This window comes from Mesoplodon mirus, assembly GCF_964341445.2.
Source record: "Mesoplodon mirus genome assembly, chromosome: 18".
In the NCBI taxonomy this organism is placed as follows: domain Eukaryota; kingdom Metazoa; phylum Chordata; class Mammalia; order Artiodactyla; family Ziphiidae; genus Mesoplodon; species Mesoplodon mirus.
Window position 1 is genome coordinate 52,823,005 of NC_138994.1, and position 25,026 is coordinate 52,848,030.

Consider the following 25,026-nt stretch of genomic DNA (forward strand, 5'->3'; position numbering starts at 1 on the left):
CTGGTAGAGAAACATCATGTATAAGGTTTAATTTCACAAATGTCACTTGGAGATGGAAATGAAGGCTGAGGAATGGTAGCTTGCTTTAACCCTAGCTATGGTTTTGCTTTGAAGCTGGCTTTTGGGAGGCTTCCAACACTTGCAGGAAATCAATAGAATGTAGTCGTTGCTTGGAAACGGCTCTATCTCTTTGTTTCCCGCAATACTAGGTAACTAATGTCTGTAATTATGCTGCTGAGCAAAGCCTCAGGTTGATCAAGGTTAATTGTTGACTGTATTTGAAATGTTAATAATGTCTACTCTAAAACTACTTTTCCAAAACAGATTGTTCTAGCTTCACAAAAGGTTTAAATGCCACTGATTTCTTCATTCAGTGAGATGTAATTCTAGGCCTGGAAACTGGGATCTTCCAATTTAATGTTTTCTAAGAAATTAGTACACAGAAAATGTGTTTTTTCTTCTGCTTTAAAGTTTGCCACATCACATGCTTATAGAAATTCTCACTGCCTGACTTTTGTTATTGTTAGCCTGTCCTCTAAAATTATACATTTCTGCCTTTGATTTGTTTTGTGGAACTAGGGAGAGGGGCTAAAGCATGCCATTTTTATGTAAGAGTCCTGGGGAGTTTGGGTAGGTGGGAATCTATTCTAAAAGTTTGCAGTGGATTCAGACTGCCTGGAAAGTCTTCTGTGTTTAAATTTGTCTTCTGTCTTGAGAATATAAGAGAGCAGAATTTTAAAGGGAGTTTTGCTGCCAAGTGCTACCAAGGGAAAAATTAAAAGTTTCTTATGTAGTCAATGAGAGTTCCCTGCAATCAAGTTTACTTACTGAATTTGTCAGAGATTTCCTGTGGTGAGATGGTTCACAGATGGTGGGTAATTCCATTTTTAAAATAAAAGTGAGCTTTGTGTTTTGTTCTTTCTCTTGTCTAACATGATGTCTCCACCTGCAGAGCTGCCTTTTCTGTCACTCAGTGCTCTAATGGAAGACCCAAAAGTATTAGCTAAATTGTTCTGGCAGCGGAGAGAGTGTTAGGTAAGGAAGGACTTGGCCAAAAATAGGGCTTTCCCTAGCTGTTGCAGGAAGATAAACAGAGGTTCTACCATATGTAACTACATTCTTTTAAATGATTAACTAATGTGTTATGTAGCATTACTGCTAAAAACCTAAAGTGGTGTGGGCTTATGTTGATCTAAAAAAATGTTCACATATAGACACTATAGCTGTGTTGGTTTTTTAATGTACTCATTCAGTCTGTTTTTCTTTTTCTTTCATTGTTTTGTGTTTTTCCTGCCCAGCTTCAATAAGCTATATTGAGGAGTGTACCAAGTCATAGTGTGTGTTACCTGGAACTTCCTGGGAACTGAACATTTTATTCCTGTAGAAATTTGTTTCCTGAACTGACAGTGTAGGAAAACCAAGTTTATTTTATGTGTTGACTATTATTTAAAATAGGAAAAGGAACTTAATCCTTGCTCCTCTTCATCAACCACTTAGCATGTAGTATACACTATGCTAGTTGCTTAAGGTACATCTGTGAACAAAACCAGAAAGCACTGCCCTGTAAAGCTTGTAGTTTGATGCCTGTTACCATTTCACCTTCTGCCTCCGCCAAGGGAAGTGCTAGGTTCAAATCTAGCATGACTACGTGTTGTCTCTGACCTTGGGAAGTCACTCTTTGACCCTCTTACTTGTAAGCCTAGTAATCGTGTTGTCATGTTATCATTCATTTGGGTTTCTCAATAGTCATCCCTTGCATTGGTTCTGTAAGACGAAATTTCCTTGTTAATTGCTTGGGTTTGTACTCGGAGGAATTTTATGCAAAATAAAGAAATTCTGTCCCAGGATTTACCTATATATGTTCCCTAATGTGTTTTTACAGCTGATCTGGCTTAACATCACCAACAATTTGTACTATGTGAGCCAAGACCACATGAGTTTATGTTTGTAGAATTTAATCTCACACATGTCATCAGAGTTGAGGGGAATGAGGTAGGAAATGAAATAACAGAGTTCTCTGGGTAGATAGCTGCTACATTTCTGGTATGGTCTGCTTTCATTTTGGGAGCTTATCTGCTCTATTCCATGTGATTCTGGTGGGGCTGACAATCACTTGGCCCTGCTTTTCTACCACTGGGATTGGTCATATGCCCATAGACCCATGTCAGGCTGGTCAAAGTACCCCTTTTCCTTGGATACCATGATTGATCCAGGGTAGCACATGACCCAAGCTGGACTAGTCAGGGTCATGTTGAGAGAGATATGGACGCTGGGAGTAAAAAGTTTAAGTTCTTTTTTCTGGACTATCTGATTAAGAGGATGATATATGCTTGGTGTGGTTGGTGGTCATCTAACTACTACATTGAGATAGTCTGCCTAAGAATAGGAATCAAGCAGAGTCCAAAGAGAGAGGAGAAAGTAGAGACCTAATAACATCATTGCATTTTTTAAATCCCTCTTGGATTTACCAGCTACATGAACCACTACCTTTTTTGTTTTTCTTAACTCACATTGCTTCTTGTATAATACGGTATCCTTATCTATTATTGTAGTAGTCATTTGTGTTTGCCAATATTTCTGGTCCTCCTTATTCCAGATAATGGTAGGATTATAATTCTTTGGGAGTTGGGCATGATCATATGACTGCTTTAGCAAATGAAATATGTGACTTTTGTCTCTTCCCAGATGGATGGATGCCTTTAAGTCTGAAGGGCTGATGCATGACTCAGTTCTCCCTGCCATAGTGACTAGTCATGTTCCAGATGAGAGAGGGTAACATGGAACAGAATCTCCAACAACCTAAGACAGACATATAGCATAAATGAGAAACTTATTATTTTAAGCCACTAAGATTTTAATGCTGTAGGTTATTATAGCCCATCTAAATGATACTTGTTTGGAATATATTTTTATATATTAAAATTTTCTAAATAATTCAAGTGAAAAAATCTTTTAATATGCCATCTAGAAATACTAGTGTCTGCAGAATGAGATTATTAAAATATTTAGTGTGCATAGTTACTGCAGTTAAGTATTAAGCTGCAAGTCTAGAAGCAAACAGCAGTGTTTCTTGGTTTACCATACGGGAACTAAATCTGCTTTTAGGGCTGTGACCTCTGACCAAATTATAGTTGCCTTGTTTCATATTATGTGGCAGGACAAAGTCTATAATGACGGGTGTTTAAAACTCAGACACTATGTAAACACTCTAGCCTTACCCATGAGAATTTCTCTTATGTGGCCAGGACAAGGATAGCATCTCCGTAACCAGGCCTTGCTATCTGAAAATAAAGAAACCAGACAGGTAGGAGGAAATGGTTTAAGGACAGATTGAACAAAAGCCTGATTTGCAGCCATGTAGTATCAGTATGGAAGTATTGAAATTAATAGAGCCTTTGGCAGACAACCACAAGGAAGGTGCCTGCACTCTGCAAAGTGAGTGTGTGATACAGGCAGCAGTGAGCTCTGTGGACCTGAACACCCGCTTTAACCGTGTCTCTTTGAGGCGATGGCATTTGTTCAAAACATCCTGTCTTCTCCTCCCTCCACTGTCCTGGAATTCAAAGGCAGATATATAAAATTTTTTTCACTGAAATTTTAGGGAACATTTTGCTTTAAAAATATATTTGTGTGTGTAAATTATTGTAATCTTCAATATCTGTGCTGGACTTTCCAGCTTACGTGAGGGGCAACATATTCTCATGGGCAAAGCACAATAGTGATCTGTCATTTTAACCTGTCAGTGCTTTAAGTTTTCTACCTGTAAAGTGGAAATAAAAAATTGGAAACAAATAAATAAATAAAATGGAAATAAAAATTTTTTCTTCTCTTACCTCTCCTTGGTGCACAATGGAAAATGTGGTTCATAATATATTTGTCAAGAATCTTGGTTGAGAGTAACAGAAACTGGCTTAAATAGAAAAATAAAGGTTATTTGTTGTTTCACGTAACAGCCAATCAGAGGGTACCATCCCCCTGCTGGAGGTTGGCTTAAGAATGAGCATGTATCCAGTTCAGATGAGAGAAGATGTGGGGAGGAAGCTACTGGGACAGTTTTCCTTGTACTTAAGAGACACAAGGGAAGAGCTGTTTTCTTCAGCTGACAGATGTTGGGTATATATGTGATGGACCTTGAATGTGGCAGTAATCTTGGGACCATATTAGCCTAAGAGCAGTGCTGAAACAATCAGGATGGCAGAGCAGAAAGATAAGGAGCATTTCATTCTTGATAAAGTTCAACTACTGAATTAATCAAGATGATACTTTCCTGTATTGTTTAAGCCTTTTTCTTTTTCTTTTTTTTTTTTGGCGGCGTTGGGTCTTCGTTGCTGCGCGAGGGCTTTCTCTAGCTGCGGAGAGCGGGAAATACTCTTCGTTGTGGTGCACGGGCTTCTCATTGCGATGGCCTCTCTTGTTGCAGAGCACGGGCTCTAGGTGTGCAGGCTTCAGTAGTTGCGGCGCACGGGCTTTGTTGCTCCGCGGCATGCGGGATCTTCCTGGACCAGAGCTCGAACCCATGTCCCCTCCATTGGCAGGCGGATTCTTTTTTTTTTTTTTTTTTTGGCGGTACGCGGGCCTCTCACTGTTGTGGCCTCTCCCATTGCGGAGCACAGGCTCCAGATGCGCAGGCTCAGCAGCCATGGCTCACGGTCCCAGTCGCTCCGCGGCATGTGGGATCTTCCCAGACCGGGGCACAAACCTGTGTCCCCTGCATTGGCAGGCAGATGCTCAACCACTGCGCCACCAGGGAAGCCCTGGCAGGCGGATTCTTAACCACTGTGCCACCAGGGAAGTCCCTTAAGCCACTTTTTGATGGATTTTTTTTTTATTACTTGAGATTGGAAAACATCCTGAGTAATAAGTAGAGATATTGTGGGTTCCTCAGAGAGAAGAGAAGCTCTTGGAGGGCTACATAGTCCCACTGGACCTATTATAGTGCCTCGTATGTATATAGTTGAAGTTGAATGAATATGTGTTAGATAAATGTGGTTGTCTTTATTTGTATTTATAACCAAAGCACTGAAAGATAAAACACCCTTCTTCTCCTTCTCTAACAATTCAATCCAAAAGCCATTAGATAGGACTAAGCATGGTAGGTATCTTCAGGTGGGCACTGAGGCCCAGTGTGGGTGGGATATTGGAGCTCAAGCAAGGTGAGGGGGCATCAACATGAGGGAGGTGCCCTGGAGCTGGTTGTTTGAGCCCGTATGTATGGTAAGCAGGGAGTAGCTGTGGGAAGCCAGAGGGGCAGCCCAGTATGGGGGTGGTAGAGCCTGAGGAATGTGAGGAAGGCATATGTAGTCACTGGCCCAATGCAAGGTGTCAGATTCTTAGTAGGGTGAGGAAAGTACCTGCTTAGACTGCTCTGGAAACTCTACTGTGATTTTGTAATCATATGTGTTCAAAATGCACCTCTTTTCATTTTTTAATGAAAATGTCATTAAGTTAACATTCCTAATGCCCCTTTTTAAAATATGAAACTGTTGCTTATTTTAATATATCACACAAAATGTCTTAAAGACTTGTATGTTTGATTAAAGCAACTTCACCTTCCCAACAAGTCAGCTTATTTTTTATAATGCATAAATCTTATTAATTATAATCTGCATTTCATCTGTATAGAAAATATTTTTCATTTTAGTTTTCAGTGGAGTAGAACTAAAGTATTTAATTTTTTCACAATGATTCTATGGCACTTTTTAAAAGTTTCAGAGGAAGCCTGATAGAAATAGTCCTTTGAGAGAAAAAGATCAAACTTACTCATGTCCCAAACTCTTTTGATTCTGTAAGCAGAAATTTCAGCTCACCATTAATACCAACATAACAGCACAATATGATTGCAATCACTTTGCAAATGTGATTAGCTATTCAAGATTAGCCCATTTTATTAGTGATAAGTATGGCCAGCCTAGATCCCACTGTGATCGTCAGGCAGAATTAGAGCCAGGTTGATTTTCGCAAAGCCAAGAGCTATACATTGTACATTAAAATGTGCTTTTATGGGAGTGAGGATTGGAAGAAACCAGGATCAGTAGAGAGGAAAGTAAAAGAGTACCTGGCTCATATGAAGTTTTTCTTCAATGATTATATGACATCATTTTAACAAAAGCTTTTCATATCTAGAAATATATACCACTTAAAATTTGCTGAATTTAATGAGATTGAGGAAGTGCAGCACTTTATGTTAACTAGTTGCCAGTCTCAGGTGACTGAGCTGGTAAGTCACATATCACTGGAGATGCTGAACGATTAGGCTAATGTACAGGGAAGTAGCAGCGTTTTTTAAGAGGGCCTCGGTGATTCTGGTTCTGTGATTATATTAAGTGTGGCCTTTGCCCTTAGCTACAAATTTGACCCAGGTTATTATTTAGCTCTTGTTTCCAGTCTCTTATCATCATGAATTCCAAGGCTTATTAGGTATAACACATTTAGATATTCTTTTGGTTATTATTGGCTTGGTTGACTGGTTAGTTTTTCCAATTCTTTTTTTCTATATAGTGGATCACAATTTTCCCCCTCCATGGTTTTTCATTATTTTGAAGTCCAGTTTACTCATTTTTTCTTTCCTTACCTAGAAACATTTTTTTATAATTTATTTGTTCCAATGACTCACTCATTCAATAAATATTTATAGAGTATCTATTAGGTGCTTTACTCTTAATAAATCAGGATAAGATGTGATTACATGTAACTATAATTCAAGGAAGAAGAGAAATACGAGAAGAAAGAACAGGACTTTTAGGAAAGGAGAGCTCATACCCAGTTGAGGAAGATCAGAGACTTCAGGATTTTTCATGATTTTTCCTCCTAAGAAGCAGGAACCAAGTCTTTGATGAAAGAGAGTCAGAGCGTAATATGTTTTTGACTGAGGCATTTCTGTGGGACATGGTGCTAAGAATAATTTGAAATGGTTTGGAATTCTGAATGGACTCTTTCAGATGCTTGTAGGTGGTACAGAAGAAGAGAAAAGTGAAAGTGCCAAAGTTCTCATGGTTGATGGTTCCCCTAAGTAACAAAGGCAAAAATTGCTGCACAGCCCAAGGACCCCTGGGAAGAGAGAGGTGGCAAGGGGCTGAATTTAATCTAAACTGAATTTCATAAAAATTAAAACCTTTTAAAATTTTTATTTATTTATTTATTTATTTACTTACTTACTTACTAGTTTTCCAATAGGCTTCCTTATAATTTGAAATCTAAAGTCTACATTAATGGCCTCTGGTTGAGGTAGTCTCCAGGGCAGCCTTATATCAGAAAATCAGTAGAAATGTTTTATTTAAATTTGTTTTATTCAGTAAACCAGTGATGAGGAATGAAAGGAAGCTTTGAAGAATAACTTCTAGAAAGGAGTTAGGATTTTTACTGCAGACAGCATAATTTCTGGGACCTGGGGCATGCTGTCAGTGTGTATGTGTGGTAAATACCGGTGGTACTATTTTATCTCCCAGCTATTGGTAGTTGCAGTTTTAGTTATGCTTATGTGATTGTTTGATTGCTTCTTTTATCAAACTGAAAACATGACATGAAAGCATTTTGTCTGCTATCTCAATTCACTTTATTAGGTTGAGAGGTTTTTTTTTTTTTAATCTACAGCACACTTTATAGCTACTATTTTATTCTGTAGTTTCAGTTGACTCTGTTCAAGTTATGTGAAATAGCAGTGTGTAATGTTTCATTTTACCAACACTTAGTAGCCTTGGTTATTTTTTTCATGGGGTGTTCAAGACATTGTTTATCAGGAAAGTTATGGTTCTAGGAAATTAGGCAAGTAATAAATATTTCTTGGTAGTTGCTCAGAGGTATTTACTGAGCAGGATATTGTCTGTGGAATGCCTTTTTATACTTAACCTTTGCTTACAGGAATTGCATTTTTATGGAATTATTGGTGCCTTTTATTGGTTCTTTGAATTTACACATTCAGCTAACTCCCTATAGGGTCTGTACTAGTTTCTCAAGAAGAAATATTTAACCAATGAAAATGAGGATAGATGCTTTCATAGTTAAGCTTATTTATGTTAGAATCTATAAATAGGGGAGGGGGCTTCCTGTCAGGTACTGTATACTCATCTTGCCTTTTACTGTTTACCTTTTTTTTTCCCTTCCCTAGTTCTATTCAGTTTTGGGGGGAAAATCTAGATCAAAGAGTACATTACTAATAGATAACATAGGATAATTAGCAAAATAATCTGACTATATCATTATAGGCTTCCTGTAGTTACTTGTCAGATTCTAATGACCTTAAGCATCACTGGTGAGTTGTATTCTGAACTCCCTACGGATGGCAGAAGAAAAGTATTGCATTGAAAAGTTGGTTATAACAGTTTCTTCTGTCTTAGACTGTTAATTGGTGAGAGGGTGGCAGGGGGAAATGCATCAGTATTTTCCCAAAGTTTAGAGCATAAATATTTTCTTAAGTTATCTCAAGATATAAAAGTAAAAAGAAGACCAACGGGAGAACTTGAGGTTTGTGCAAAATGGAAGGGAATAGTAGATAGGAAGGAGCCTTAGGGAAGTAAAATTGAGGTTACAGGAGAAAATGAGACATGTGGACGTAGTTAAAGAAAAATAATAGATACTTAAAAGAGGGAGTAACTGAGAAGCTTCTGAGGTGGGTTAGATAGTCTATAAATTGACAACACATGATGCTGATTTTCAACCGTCGGAGGGAAATTCAGATGATTGCGTGCTTCTCATAAGATTTTACCTTTCTCATGAGGGTATTCATGAAGTTTTACTTAGACTAATATTAGTGGGGGAGGTGCTGTCTTGTTACATGTTAGTTGGTGGGTTGTCAAGGTTAATGGTGACTGTGAGTGTAATTAAAATCTTCCTGCATTAAGTTGCCAATTTTTTCTCTGTCATTTATTTCCATTAATAAAGAAAAGCAAGGAGTGTTTTAACTGTGGAAGACTTAATAATTGGTTTCTTTATGATGTTCAGTGTGTTAGCAAGGATAACTAGCTAGGCCTAACCTATATTAGGAATTAGATCGTACTCTGATTTATAACTTCATATTTTTTCCTTCATTTCAATACCTATGTTTCACTTCAAGTAAGTTTGGAGGCTTTGGGTTTGTTTGTTTGTTCGTTTAAGTGCTGAATCAGCTTTTTCTGGACTTTTGTGTTTTTTGTCTTTTGTTTATGAAAGCCAAATAAAGTTAATGACATGCCTGTAGTCTTAGAGATTAGACCAAGGAGTCATAAGCACCCGATCTTCTCTTCGTATTTATTAACTACCATACCCCCCCCAAATTTAACTTCGATCTTCATTTTTCAATATTAGGCACAAGCTTAACTTCAGAGTTACATACAGCAGTCCTCTGCAGTGCTCCTCAGACCTTTCCACCAGAAATCGCTGTAACAGCAGCACAGCGTGAATGCGGAACCCCTGGCAGTGTGGATATATAAAGCTTAAAGGAGCTCATTACAAGGCTGAAATGTATTTGAGTTCTTATGATTTCCTTCAAATTTCATGCACATATTTATGTATCTGTATCTCTGTTACTATAAAAACATTACTTCGCATCAAGTAAAACTGATGCTCTCGGGGCCTTCCCTGGTGGCGCAGTGGTTGAGAGTCCACCTGCCGATGCAGGCGATGCGGGTTCGTGCCCCGGTCCGGGAAGATCCCACATGCCGCGGAGCGGCTGGGCCCGTGAGCCATGGCCGCTGAGCCTGCGCATCCGGAGCCTGTGCTCCGCAACGGGAGAGGCCACAACAGTAAGAGGCCCACGTACCGCAAAACAAACAAACAAACAAAAAACCTGGGAGGTTGTAACTCAGTGAATTATAAGAGTATCCTGTGGCAGGGTTAAGGCTGATTAAAAAATAAACTCCAGGGCTTTCCTGATGGCGCAGTGGTTGAGAGTCCGCCTGCCGATGCAGGGGACACGGGTTCGTGCCCCGGTCTGGGAGGATCCCACATGCCGCAGAGAGGCTGGGCCCGTGAGCCATGGCCGCTGAGCCTGCGCGTCCGGACCCCGTGCTCCGCAACGGGAGAGGCCACAACAGTAAGAGGCCCACGTACCGCAAAAAAAAAAAAAAAAAAAAAAAAATTGATACTCTCGGAATATGCCTCAGTCTAGAGGCATCAGGGAAAGCCTCTGGAGAAGGGGACACCTAAGCTACAGTCTGAAGGATGAGTAGAAGAAGTAGGCAAGCAAAGACGGAATGAAGTGTACCAGGCAGAGAGAAGAATATGGCAAAGTCTTAAGAGATAAGATGGCCTAGCTTGTTGGAAATACTGTAAGAATTTTAGAATAGCAAAATTCACCTGCAGTTGAAGTACCTGATATCTGAAACTAAATGTTGTCATTTGCCAGGGGAAAAGAAAATTCTTGTCATATGAGCACTGGTCAGCATTGGTCAAAACTACTTCCAGCTACTGGCAGAAAGTCATCCTACTAAATAGAAAATTGCCCTTGCACCTTTAATGAGAGACATTTTGTAAGAGAGAAAAACAGAAAAAGTGTTTATAGTACTTTGCAGATCTATTTTAGCATCTAAATGTGTGATGGAATTCTCAGTCCTTTTATTTAGATGTTAATATTGATGCTGTGTCCCAGTTAGTGAGACCTGAGGGACTCCCGCCAACACCCCTATATGACAGCTGCTCAGCCTACTAAGACAAATGCACATAGAAGAACCTCTGTCTGGTGGCCTCACCTTACTCTGACTTTAAAGGGTTATGAGCCCTTAGGACCAAGCATCTCCCCAGTTGACCAAAAGGAGAACCCAGATTGAAATCATGGTCCAGGTGGTATACACATTGTTAGGCTGTGTCTTGAGTGGTGGTTAGGATGTGCCTGAGATGGGTGGGGAAGATTGAGGTAAATTAGCCAGTGATGAGTGCTGCTGTTGGCATTCCAAGGTATGCTTGTCATGTATAAGCACATGTGTCTCGTCAGCCAAGCCAGATTCCCAAAGTATAACTTTTCCACCAGTCCATTTTGCAATTAAGACACATTTTATACCACATAAAGCTAACCTGTGAAAGATTTATCTGCTAGCTAAAGGCTCTTTCCAGGGTTGAAGGCACTGAAAACGGTCTTTAAGCAACCATGTATGGTGTTTACTCTTAGTGTTCGTTTTCTGTGGATGCAGTTTCTCCAGTTCCATCACAGTGTAACCTTTGAATTGTCTGCCCTCTAGTGGAGATATGTGGTTAAATTAACCAGTGTCTCCCGGCTTTAGGAAAAATACCTAAGTTTTCTCAATTGGCTTTCCAAATTTTAGCCTCTGTTTCCTTGAATTTTTTATTACCACCAAAGCAACATATTTATAATTTTATTCTACTTTCTAAGATGCTTATAAATCCCCTCCCTCGCTTCCCCCTAGGATCAGGTCTAGACCCCTGCCCTCGGCAACTTATCTTTGCAGCTTACCTCAAGGCAAGCCTTGGGTTTCAACTCAACTGGTCAGTTCACCACCACCCCAGTGTGTCAGACATATTCCCACTGTCCTTTCCTTTTTGTTCATGTCTCAAATGCTCTGTCAGCCTCTGTGCCTCTTCAGATCTTCCTCTTCCTTCAAGACTGGATTCAAAGCTCTCTTGTTCCTGTGAACACTGTACCCACAGTGTTCTCACTTCTGAACTCCTATGCAATATACTTCCTGTGCCATAAATTTACACTGTATTTGTTGGATCAACATTTCAAATATAACAGCCTTATCTCTTCAGGCAGATAAGCTCCTTGAGCATAGTACTGTCTCGTATTTCTTTGTGTCTCTGATGGACTCTAGCAGCTCTAAATGAATATGTTGATTATTTATTTGCCATTCAAAGATATTGAGCATCCTGCCTCTATCTTTTCCCCTGTTGATGGCTGAAAAGCGAATTGTCTAGATTTAAATATAAATATTAACAAAATAGCAATGCATTTCCCCCTAATCAAAACTGACAGCAGTACATCTGTTTTAAATATTCTATTTTCTTTTTGGTCAGAACCAGTGACAGTATGTATCAACTCCTTAGTTTGAAAATGACTGGAAATTTGAAAGTAATCATGCTGTTAGTTTAGTAATATTTGGTAAGTAATCAGTGTTGCTTCATTACCCTTCTGCATGTGTTCTTTGACCTTATTTCTGAATAATGTTTCAACTTAAACTTTGGTTGATCATAGTCTAATTCTTTTTTTTTTTTTTTTTTTTTTTTGCGGTATGCGGGCCTCTCACTGTTGTGGCCTCTCCCGTTGCGGAGCACAGGCTCCGGATGCGCAGGCCCAGCGGCCATGGCTCACGGGCCCAGCCGCTCCGCGGCATATGGGATCCTCCCAGACCGGGGCGCGAACCCGTATCCCCTGCATCGGCAGGCGGACTCTCAACCACTGCGCCACCAGGGAGGCCCTTGTCTAATTCTTTATATCCATAAACAATTCAAAGATTTAATATTAGAAGACTCTTCATACGTGGATTTTACTTAGCCTCCCCCAGGTGTTATCAATGCTTTTTATAGTTTAAATTCCTTGTGGAGGAATGCTAATCATGTATAGCAGAGGACCAGTAATAAAACCAGAAGCCAAGCTAAGCAAGTGGGGTGTGGCTAGCAGGACACACAAACAAGAGAACAGATTATAGAGGCACTATCTCCAAGGTGAAGCTAAGATCAGAGTCAAGAATTTTAAACCAAAGGTTAGAGAACAGTAAAGATGTTGCCATGGGTAGAGGTGATATTCAGAATATTTAGCAATATGGCACAGCTATCAACCAATCAGAATAGGCAGGAGTAAGACCTGGAGGTCCTCTACTCTGCCAGGCATTAACCTGATTGTTGCTGGATCGTGAAACATTCAGAGGGGCTCTAGGCAACCACTATTTACCATTCGGTATTTCAGTGTGTAAACAATTAGTACAGTTGTACCACCATATCCTGGCTGAACATAAGACCATATGTCTGTATTGAGGCCTCAGGCTACAATGAAGGAAATGGACCAAGTGTGAGGTCTTCAGAGAGTGGGATGTGGAATTTCACTTTAGTAGAAGGAAACAGAATCTGGACAGGGAGATAAAGACAAGGTCTTAGGCCCCTATTGGTGTACCTGGAGTATTCCTTTAAGCAAGAGGGGCAGTTTGTTCCAGTAGAAAGTATATTTGCCCTTCCCAGACAGAATCCTGACTGCTCCTTACTCTTAGGTTACTTTGAGCAAATTATCTCACTTTCATGAGGCAGTTTCTTCAGCTGAAAAATAAGTATTAATCATACCTGTGCTGCATTTATCCTAGGTTGGCTCAAATGAGATAATAGTCATGAAAAGACTTTAAATTATGGAGTGGCACACAGGCAGAGTCTTATTATCTTATGATGGATGCTGCTTGCTCTCTACCCCATGTTTAAGCACTCATTTTGGATTGACAAACCAAGGATATGACCAATAATTGAATGGAGATGAGGCACATGATATACTGAGTTAACCTAAGGTGTATTCCTAATTTTGCCACTTACTGGTTACCATACCTTGGGCAATACTTATTAATTAATCTAATATCTACGGAGCATCTTCTGTATGACTGCCACTATGCAAACATAGTCCTGCTCTTACAGAGCTTACTGTCTAGGAAGGGAGACGTAAGATCTTTCTGGAGAGCTGAGTTCCCATTGTCACTGATCTCCCTGGCACCTAGCACAGTTATCTGGAGGAGGAGTAGCTCTGTGTACTCTGAGCTTTTTGGTGTTTTTCCAGACCTTAAAGACAAATGTTTTCAATCTTAACTGCTTGTCAGTTATCAGGAGCTTTTAAAATGTGCAGATCCTTGGGCCCCACACCTCATGGTGTGCTGGTAAATGTTCAAAAACCTGTTTTCTGGGTAAGAGCTGCTTTGTAGCATTTGCTAATTTCCCTGGTAAATACTCCTAGCATGGCCAATTTCAAGCTACCAATGTGAGTCTCATAAGATCCCTAAAAATCTAGCAATTGGCTCTAGCACACCACTGGCTTCACCTCAGAGCTAAAGAATAAAAGCCTGTAGGCAAGAGGCCTGGAGATTTTTGTTATTAAAAAGGTTTTGAATGGAGCCAGAGTTAAGAACCAGTGACCTATGAAGTTTCCATATTGCATGCTTGTCAGATGTGACAGATTCAGACTAGTTGCTTTTTAAAACCAAGTAGCCTCAAGGAGTTGGATCTCTGTGGTAGAAAAGACAGTCTAGCAACTCTCTAATTATGGCAAGTGGGTGGGTTAAGTCACATATATTAAATAAAATGTTTAAGTGGAATAAGGATCGTAAACAAAAGGCATCCAATAACAGCTCTACACCCAGAGCTCGGGTTTTCTAGTGGGCAGTGACTGGACTGTGATACCTCTTAAACTAGCTGTTGACCAAAGACTTGGTGTTCTTCAGAAACAGAGTTATTGAAGTCACATTCTAATCAAGCTGGTTTTCTCATCACTGAGGAAGTACCTCATTAACCATTCCAACTGTGTTTCATACATATTTGTATTTGAAAGGAATTCAAAGGAAACACTTGAGAAATAGTAGGTATCTCACAGAAGTTTTCTATTGCTTGAAATCATGGGCAAGAAAGTTTATTTCGGGCTTCTTAAACCCTGTCATGAGAGCATGGTGTGGCTTTGATGTCGGTAATAAGTATTGCACTATATTCTGGCTTCCTTATTTTACTTTAATGCATGTTACATCTCTCTAAAATATGACTAGATTGACTCTCTGTTTTGGTTCCTAATACCAGCAAGTACTATACACCTCAATTTAAGCTAGACTTTAAAACAAAGTCAAATTATATTGGGACTGCTGATTTGATGGTGTCTGACCTTCTTACAGACCAGCTTCTCAGATGTGAGTACCCAGGTTATTCATTCTGGTCCTGGACAGTGGAGTGTGTGTGTGACCACACTTGCAGGTCCTTTCTGATCTTCAGCCTTCCAAATGGGAGGACACTTCGTTATAGACACCAGCCTATAAAAGTATCCCTATGGCCTTCAGTGCATCTTGTACTGACATAAGAATCATCTTCTTTATTCTTTACTCTCCTGGATATCTCTATGACCCTAGTCTTTAGAAGTTCTACTTCATTAACTATCTTTAACGGCCTTTTTCCTGTCCTGTTCATCTTGCCTACATACTTACTAGCTGGTCACCAGAATTGGTAGAGTTGATTAAAGATGGCTGCAGATTCTTTGCTATTTCTCCCACTGAGAGATAGTGTCTAATTCCCCTCCCCTTGAACCTGGGCTAGACTTCTTTAATACACCAACAGAGCATGGCAGAAGTGACACTGTGCCAGCTCTGAGCCTAGCCTTTTGGAGTTCTAAGCCCCCATGTGAAAAGACCAACCCTGAGGCCACAATGGACTTTGAGAAGGTCCAATCCATAGACGTTCTAGTTGACTTTCCGCTTGAGCCCCGCTTTCCAGTTTTCCAGGCTAAGACGTCAGACATGTGAGTAAAGCTGCCTGGACCCTGACTACTAGCCCATCTTCTAGCTAAATACCACCCGAGTAGCACTGACTGACCTTTAGCAATGCCATGTAGAGCAGAAGAATTGCCTAGCTAAGCACTGCTTGAATTTCTGACCCATGAAATCATGAAATATAATAAATTAGTAGTTTGTTATTAAGCAATGGATAACCCAAACTGCTGGTTCCATCCCCATCTTCTTTGTCTCTTGTTACTAGGAGAGAATCTAAGCCTTCTCTTACCAGCAACCAAGTGGCAAAATGGTGCCTTTATTTCCTCCTCAAGCCTGTGTTCTTCACGTTTGCTTCTTCCAAAAGCCAGAAGCAGGGCTTTTCTGATTTCGAAGCTCACATCCATTCTTAGGAAGACTACCAGATTACTTTATCCTGTCTGACAGACACCTCCCAGTATTAATTTTCTCCCAGGGGCAGAAGTGACTGATGGATAATCTGAAGTCCAGTTAATGGATAATGCACCACCACTTTTTGTGATCATAGGACTGTTATCTTAATATTCCTACCTTTATGGACTCATAACATCAATATTACTTGATAGCCTTAACCCCCAATACCCATACCTTTGCTCCAGCAATTCACAGCTGCTCACCATTCCCTAAATGTCCAGACTCTTACTCCTCTTCTGTTCCTTTTGCCAACGCTTCTGCCTGAAATACTCTTTCCTCCTATTTTCCATCCAACACAAACCCACTAATTCAAGCCCAGCCTGAAAATTAACTTCTGTGAAGCATATCCAAGCCCCACCGTTAGTCATTTCCTCCTCTGTTGTTTCTATAGCATTTTGAATATCTGTAAGTCAAATGACATATCATTATAATTTTTTGGCTTATGGAACTGTCTCTCCTAATACAATGTGAACTATCCAAGGATAAGGGCAGTTTTGCTTAATTTTAATTCCTGGTGCCTAGTACCTAACACATAATAGGTAGTCAATTAGTGTTGAATGAGTGAATGAATATATAAATGAGAGCAAGTGAATGATTCTGTCTGTTTAACCAAAGGGAAAACCTAAGGTATTACTTCCAGATCTTCGTCACAGGCTAACTCCTGAGCAACAAAAACTATTCTTTTAACCGGCTAAGGAGAAAACATAACTGGCATAGTCCTCACTAGCTGAGAATGCACAGCCAATTAGCTCCAAGTGTTCACATGGTTTTAGTTCACCGCTCTAATCACGCATTCATTCAACTCTTTATTGAGTTCCATCTGCACGTAGGGCATTGTGCTAAACACAGAGTGAGATGCAAAGGGAAAATAAGGCAGATTACAGTCTGATAATGGAACATAAAACAAGAACCCAGTGGTAACCCAGAAACAGATCTCGGTAGTACCACAGGAAACATGCACAGTGACCGTCAGGTTTGGAGGGAGGCAGACAGCCTATCAGTAAAGTGATAGAAGAAATACCATGAACTACTGGCTTTTGAAACCAGCTTTGAATGCTAGGGAAGGATATAGGAGAGGGGAGAGGGGCCTTCCAGGATGATGAAACAGCACAGACAAAGGAAGTTAATAGTTGCTTTTGAAAACTGATGAATGAGTCCACTTGGATTGGAGTGTATGGAAAGTGTAAAGAATCTTGCAACAATAAAGCTTGGGAAATTATTGCTTAACACCTACCTAGCCTGGTGTTTTTCAAGGCTGGCAGCACTTCCAGCCTACTTCTCAGCAAATATGACGGGTGCTTACGTTTTTTCCAAACATCTTTTACTTAGTTACCTACTTTTATGCTCAGGTATTAAGTAGATTAATAAGAATACATTAATTTTTCAATTCATACTTAATGGTTCCCAAATACTCTAAAATTATGTATTTTATTTTTTAATTGAAGTATAGTTGATTTACAATATTATATTAGTTTCAGGTATACCACATTAGTGATTCAATATTTTTATAGATTATACTTCATTTAAAGTTATTACAAAATAATGGCTATATTTCCCTTTGCTGTATAATATATCCTTTTTACTTATTATACATAGTAGTTTGTATCTCTCAATCCCATACCCCTATCTTACCCACCCCCTTCCCCCACCTCCAATGGTAACCACCAGTTTGTTCTCTATATCTATGAGTGTGTTTCTGTTTTGTTACAAACATTTGTTTATTTTATTTTTTAGATTCCACATATAAGTGATAACATAGAATATCTGTCTTTCTCTAACTTATTTCACTGAGCATAATACCCTCTAGGTTCATCCATGTTGTTGCAAATGGCAGAATTTCATTCTTTTTTATGGCTGAGTAATATTCCATTATGTATGTATGTATGTATGTATATATATATGCCACATCTTCTTTATCCATTCATCTGTTGATGTACACTTAGGTTGCTTCCATATCTTGGCTATTGTAAATAATGCTCCTATGAACATTGGGATGCATGGGTCTTTTTGAGTCAGTGTTTTCTGAATATCCTAAAATTAAATGCACATTCAGAATCTCACACCATATTGTTTATAGGTCAAATTTTTCTTAAGAACATCAAGAAATTATATTCTTTAAATAAAAACTACTTAACAATAGGACTCTGGAATATTAAAAAAAAGTCAACAAACATGTATTTAATCATTTAATTAATTAGTTCTCCTTATACATCAGAAATTATTCTATTTACTAAGAAGAAACTAATGTTTATCTCTACAGTTTTCTCCTTGTGATTTCTTTTTTTTTTTTTTTTTGCGGTATGCGGGCCTCTCACCGCTGTGGCCTCTCCTGTTGTGGAGCACAGGCTCCGAACGCGCAGGCCCAGCGGCCGTGGCTCATGGGCCGAGCCGCTCCATGGCATATGGGATCTTCCCAGACTGGGGCACGAACCCGTGTCCCCTGCATCGGCAGGCGGACCCTCAACCACTGCGCCACCAGGGAAGCCCACTCTCCTTGTGATTTCTAATGTTCTGAGCATGTTGAGTACTTGCATTTCTTTTCTCTTTTCTTTTTTTTTTTTTTTTTAACTAACAATATGTGAAGTTACTTGACAAGGTAGGTGGTTATATATGGTCTGGTGTATGCACTTGTTACAATAGAATGGTAAGCATTCTCCCTTTAGCTACCATTTAAATGCCACTATTCAAGATAACTATATTATCTGGTAATTAATCTTGCTGAATAAGCAATGTTGTATCTGCGTTTTTGGCAGTGAATTCCATTGAAAAGCATAATCAACACTCTTCATTAAAAAAAAATCCAGGGCCTCCCTGGTGGCGCAGTGGTTGAGAGTCCGCCTGCCGATGCAGGGGATACGGGTTCGTGCCCCGGTCTGGGAGGATCCCATATGCCGCGGAGCGGCTGGGCCCGTGAGCCATGGCAGCTGGGCCTGCGCATCCGGAGCCTGTGCTCCGCAACGGGAGAGGCCACAACAGTGAGAGGCCCGCATACCGCAAAAAGAAAAAAAAAAAAAAAAAAAAAAAAAAAAAAAAATCCACTTTAGCTTAGGCCTATAATGCCTTGACATACTGAGTTTTTTTTTATTTTGTTTTTGTTTTCTAAGTCTCTTTTTCCAAGTAAGATGAAAGGGAAGCAAATCATTCATTGGCCTGACTATTGTAATATTAATCTAAGAAAGAAAGAAAAAAGTCATTTGGGGATCTTGTGTTAGAAACACTTCTCTGACTTGCTTTTTTTGTGGGCCAAAGGAATTTCCACTCCTTTGGCACTATTTTAAAGTGTAGAAGTCATAGAAGAAAGGTGACAAAGGATATTACTTTATTATAAGCCATGAGAAAAGTTATGCTTTTTTCTGCAGTTCCCTTCCTAACCACTGTCCCGGGGTATAGGTACCAAATGCAGATTCTTAGTTAAGAGGCAGCTGGTTATAGCAGAAATGTAGACCTGAGTTCAAATCATGACTCCACGTGGCATTTATTGGCATTGTGACCTTTAGCAAGCTGCATAGCATTGTGGTGCACATTAAATAAAATAATGTATAAAGTACATGGCCCATAGTAGTGTTAAATAGATGTTAGTTCACCTCTGTAGATGTAACTGGTTTTAGCTGTTTGTGGCCTCTAAGGAAACATCAAGGGGATTTTTGCTTTTTATTTCTCATCACAATTCTCATAGGTAGAAAAATCTACCAAAAAAGCTGAAAATAATTTGAATTATCTCTTTTTGGTCAGCTCATTTTATGTATGAGGGAAAGGGTATTAAGTTAGTAATAGCCCATAAACATCTAAAAGGGTACTCAACCTTAGTAGTAGTCAAGGCACAGCAAATTAAGACCATGGTGAGATACATACAACACTAGATTGGCAAAAAAGAAAAAGAAAACATCTGATGATTTTAAGTGTTGGCTAGGATTTAGAACAACTGAAACTCTCACTCCTTCCTGGTGAGAGTATAGATTGGCACAGCTACTTTAGGAAATAATTTGGCACTACCTGGTAAACTTGTACCTTTAGTTATTCTGTGACTCTGCATTTCTACTCCTAGGTACCTTAGGTGTACGTATATCCCATTGACACTCTTGTGCATGTAGACCAAAGACATTACAAGGAAGTTATAGCAGCATGGCTGATGTCACCAAAAACGGGAACAGTCCAATCTGTCTGAGTAGAATGGGTAAACTTTGATATATTCCTATAATGCAGTCTTTTACCCCAGCAAAAAAAATGAATGAACTGTAGCTATAGGTAATAAATGGATGAATCTTATTAGCATAATATTTAGTTTTTAAAAAGCATATTGGTGTAAAAATAAAATACAGTGTGTGTGTGTGTGAAAAAATTTTTTTAAAATAATAAACATATTGGGAAGACTGCATAAGTGTAATACAATTTTTAAAGCCCCCAAACAATCAAAACTAAATAATATATTGTTTAACAATATAGACATCATGTAATTTTTTTAATAGTGGAATAAAAAATAATGCAAAGAACCAATATGTAAATTAAAATGAAATTCTAAAAAATATTATAATACAAAATAAGGCAGAAAAGGAGAAACAGAGGTATAAAGGTGTAGGAAACAAACAGAAAATAAATGGATTTGGTTCTACCATGTTACTAACTATATCAGTAATTACATTAAATGTTAATGGACTAACCACTACAATTAAAAGGCAAAGATTGTCACAATGGGTAAAACAAGGCAAGATCCAACTACATTCTGTCTATAAAAGACATTCTTTAAATTATAAAGAGATTGAAAAATATACCTTGCAAACAGTGAGCATAAGTCTGGAGTAGCTATGTTAATATTAGATAAAGTAGATTTCAAGATAAAATGTCTTACTAGAAGATAAAGGTATCCTGAAAAATAAGAATCAAGTTAAAGGATTTATATTTCCTTCAAAACTTACTATGAGCTATAGTAATAAAGATATAGTACTGGCATAAAGAGTGACAAATAGATCAGTGGAACAGAATAAAGAACCCAGAAGTAGACCTCACTTACACTGTCATTTGATTTTTTACAAGGAGCCAAGTTATCAAATGGAGAAAGGAAAGTCTTTTCAATAAATGTGCTTGAAAACTCGAAATCGATATGGGAAAAAAAAAGAGCCTCCACCCCATCTCACACCACATACAAATATTTATTCGGGATAGATCATAGACCTTATACATAAAACCATAAAGGTTTTAATAAGAAAATATTATAGAATGTCTTTGTGACTAAAGGGTAGGCAAAGGTTTCTGAAGACATAGAAAACAGTTAACTATGGAGAAAAAAATTTCCAATTAGACTATAATTACAACTCTCACACATTGTTGATAAGCATGTAAAGTGGTATAAGCACTTTGGAAGCCCTGGTAATTTTCTCTAAAATTACACATGCATGTGTTCCATGACCTAAAAAAACACAAAAGCACATGTCCACCAAAAAAATGGCAAAGAATGCTCATGTAAAAGTTTTATTCATAATAGACAAAAACTCAAACATCCTGAGTATATATATCAATAGGAGATGAATAAACAAACTGTGGTATATTCATACAATGGAATCCTCAGGTATAAAAAGGAAGGAACTCCTTTTACATACAACAACATAGGAGAATCTCAAAAACATTATGCTGAGTGAAAGAAGCCACACACAAAAGAGTACATAATGTATGATTCTATTTGTGTGAACAGGGAAACCATTTAAATGGAGTCATATGCTATATACTAATTTTTGATGGAAAAAAATTGTGGTGGAAGAAAAGTAACAGTGGCTGCCTCTAGGTTGTGGGTGGTGCCAGGTATTAAATGAGAGAAATTTCTGAGCTGATAGAAATGTTGCATTTCTTGGTAAAAGTTTGAGTTACACAGATACATACATTTGTCAAAACTCATTGAATGGTGCACTTAAGATTTGTGCATTTATTTCATTGTATGTACATTTTACCTTAAAATAAAAAAAGAACTGTAATACTGAATTCTAATTATGTGCATTTAAGGGCAAGTACACTGTAAACTACTTTGAAATGCAACAGAAGAATAAGATGGATTGATCAGTGAGGCAGAAAGATTAATAGAGAAGTGATAACGCAAATATAAAAAATGTTACTGGTAGAATCCAGATGGTGGATACACAGGTTCACTATAAGATGTTTCAGCTTTTCTGTATGTATGAAATTTTTTATAGTAGAATGAAAGCAAGAAAATTATAAACTTAAAATTCAAGATAGTGGGACTTCCCTGGTGGTCCAGTGGTTAAGACTCTGCGCTCCCAATGCAGGGGGCCCGGGTTCAATCCCTGGTCAGGGAATTAGATCCCGCATGCCACAACTAAAGATCCTGCATGCCGCAACATAAGATCCCGCACGGGGCAACGAAGATCCCACGTGCTGCAACTAAGACCCGGTGCAGCCAAATAAATAAATATTTTTTAAAAATTCAAGATAGTACTCACATCTTGGGAGAAGGATAAGAATGGGAGACAGGAAATAAGCACACAGGTAAATGCAAAGGTATTGGTACTATTCTAGCTTTTAAGTAGAATGTTGTTCACAGGTATTCATTTTATTATTGTGCCTCATAATTTACATATATTTTAAATATATCTATTGTCATATAATTTTTCATACAATTAAAAAATGAGAAGAATACATCAGAAGTAGAAATCTATTAACCACTGATAACAATAATGAAGCATTATTTGTTAAATGAGATTCCAGGAAATCATTTCTATTTATTACAGTTCCCTTGGGCTCCAAAATCTAACACTTATCTTTGCTTATGAGTCTTCTCATTTTCATTCTTGCAAACTTTCCAGGTTCTGACTATTGACTGTAGAGACGATCGGTTCTTTTCATTTTAGCACCATTCTTTTCACTTCCTAAAGGGCATACTTCTGAACCTAAAACTTCCCCTGTAGGCAGAGTGTAATATACCATGACACCTCCCCTTTCCTCCCTCCGAGGGTAGGATCTTTGCTGTCTTCTTCCCTTTGTGCAAGATAATGGGCATACCTGAAATCAATAATGAAAATAAAAAGTTATAGAGCTGGCTGTGGCTGCCCAGGAATGGAGGTAGAATGATGTAGAGGTGAATGGGGATGGTTCCATAAACTCAAAAATGTAGGTGACTTATCAGCAGACAGTACACATATTGTTTGAGATTGTTTTTCTCCTCCTATTTTTGTGTTTGCCAAATAGGGCAAAAGTGACCAGAGTGCAAATATAAAATGTCAGAGAGCAAACTTAAAGAAAAAATTAGCACCTCACTATCATTAATTCTCTCATCTTTTCTCACTTTTCCTTCATGTTGCTATTCTTGTCTCCATGAAGATCTGTATAGTAACATATAATAATTCCTAACCTAGGTTAGGGAGGGGTGAATGATATGCTTTTTCAGTGTGTTGGGAGGCAGTATTTTATCAGTTTTAATTCTAGCTTTACTACATGAGTTTCCTTGAGCAACTTCTTTCCTTTCTCTGAATTTCAGTTTCTGTAAAATATTCATATTTCACTGAGCCTAAATTGCCATAAGTATAACACCCTCAGTTATTTTATGTGCCACTAAAAAAAATAAATATTGCAATTAAACTATGATTCAATGCTTTTTAGTCACATTGATTGTAAATTTATCCCAATTTATGTGTATGTGTCAGAATCAGTGAAACTAGGGTACCGTCAACCTTCTGAGTTTATAAGGAATAAGTTGGACAATGTACTTAAAGTGTTGAGCAAGTCATCTGGCATGTTATAACTACTCAATAAGTAGTAGCCATTAAGGTAATGGTGACGTGATCATGAACATTTTGCAAAATGGTGTTCATTGTTTAGGTTGTTCTTTGGGGATCAGAATCATTAATAGACCATCTTGATGAGATTTGTTGGTGAAAGTCAGAATACCCACTCATTTTAATTTTAAGTAATTTAACAGTAACATAGCATCTTCAGTTGGTTTTCAGAGGTAATTCTTTTAATTATGAGCACTTTGTTATTAAAAAAATTTGTAGACTATTGTGAAAGTTTCCTCCAGGAATAAATTATGTTGATATATATCAACTCCCTGGGTTGGTTGAAGTCACTTTTTATGGAGAGAATTTAGTTTAAGTACACAGCATCAGTGAGATATTCCTACATGTAAAGCTTAGTAAAATTACATTGTTGGTATTATGATATGAGACCTCAGGTTTTAAATTATTTTTTTCTCATTTTCCTGTCTATACAGGAGGCAGACAGTGGGGAGGAGGAATGCCGATCACAGCCCAGGAGGTATGTTTGTTCATTATATCCTATAGTATTTCTGTAGTTAATGTGTTTTCTCTAATTCTTTCTCAGTCTTGTCAAATTAGTTTATCCTTGTTTTCCAAGATGCTTAGTTAGTCTCTCAAAATGGAATTACTTTAAGAATCCAGTTACTGGGCCTTCCCTGGTGGCACAGTGGTTGAGGATCTGCCTGCCAATGTAGGGGACATGGGTTTGAGCCCTGGTCCGGGAAGATCCCACATGCCACGGAGCAACTAAGCCCATGTGCCACAACTACTGAGCCTGCACTTTAGACCCTGTGAGCCACAACTACTGAGCCCGCGTGCTGCAACTACTGAAGCCCATGTGCCTAGAGCCGGTGCTCCGCAGCAAGAGAATGCACCACAATGAGAAGCCCACGCACTGCAATGAGGAGTAGGCCCCTCTCACTCATGCCCAGCAACGAAGACCCAACGCAGCCAAAAAAAAAAATTTAAGAATCCAGTTACTGACTCAGAAAGATTTTAAATGGTAGACTGCATTATGTTGTGCACCTGAAATTAATATTATGTTGTATGTCAGTTATACCTCAGTAAATAAAGTAATTAATTACTTTAATTAAGTGGTAGATTTCTCTTTTTTTAATGCAGAAAGGCCAGTATTGGCCCAGCTTTGACCCAAGTCTCTAGAACTGTCTTGGGTAATAAAAAAGCAAATTTTCCTTACCTTTTAGGAAAATGTCAACTAAGGAACATTTCAGCCTTTGGTTTTATACTTATTTTTGTCATTCATTTTGATAGGTTTGGGCAATTTTTACAGATTGGTTAATATTTCACTTCCTCAATACAAAGAATATACTAAGTAACTTACCCAATCTTTTAAAATACAATGAACCTTTTTTTCTCCCTCTTATGGAATAGTGGGCACATTATAAGGATACCAATACCTGCTGCCATTAAAAGAAAAAAATTGTGAGAGACATCTAGGA

At 38.5% G+C, this 25,026-nt stretch overlaps 1 protein-coding gene across 3 annotated transcripts in view; it reads left to right on the forward strand.

The window, feature by feature from the left end:
- Window positions 1-25,026, forward strand: part of SSH2 (slingshot protein phosphatase 2) — a 251,056-nt gene that overhangs the window by 80,631 nt on the left and 145,399 nt on the right. For all 3 annotated transcript variants that reach the window (XM_082604553.1, XM_082604551.1, XM_082604554.1), the window contains one exon: window positions 24,022-24,065. In XM_082604553.1, coding sequence (XP_082460679.1) covers window positions 24,022-24,065 — 44 coding nt within the window. The remainder of the gene's footprint in view (window positions 1-24,021; window positions 24,066-25,026) is intronic.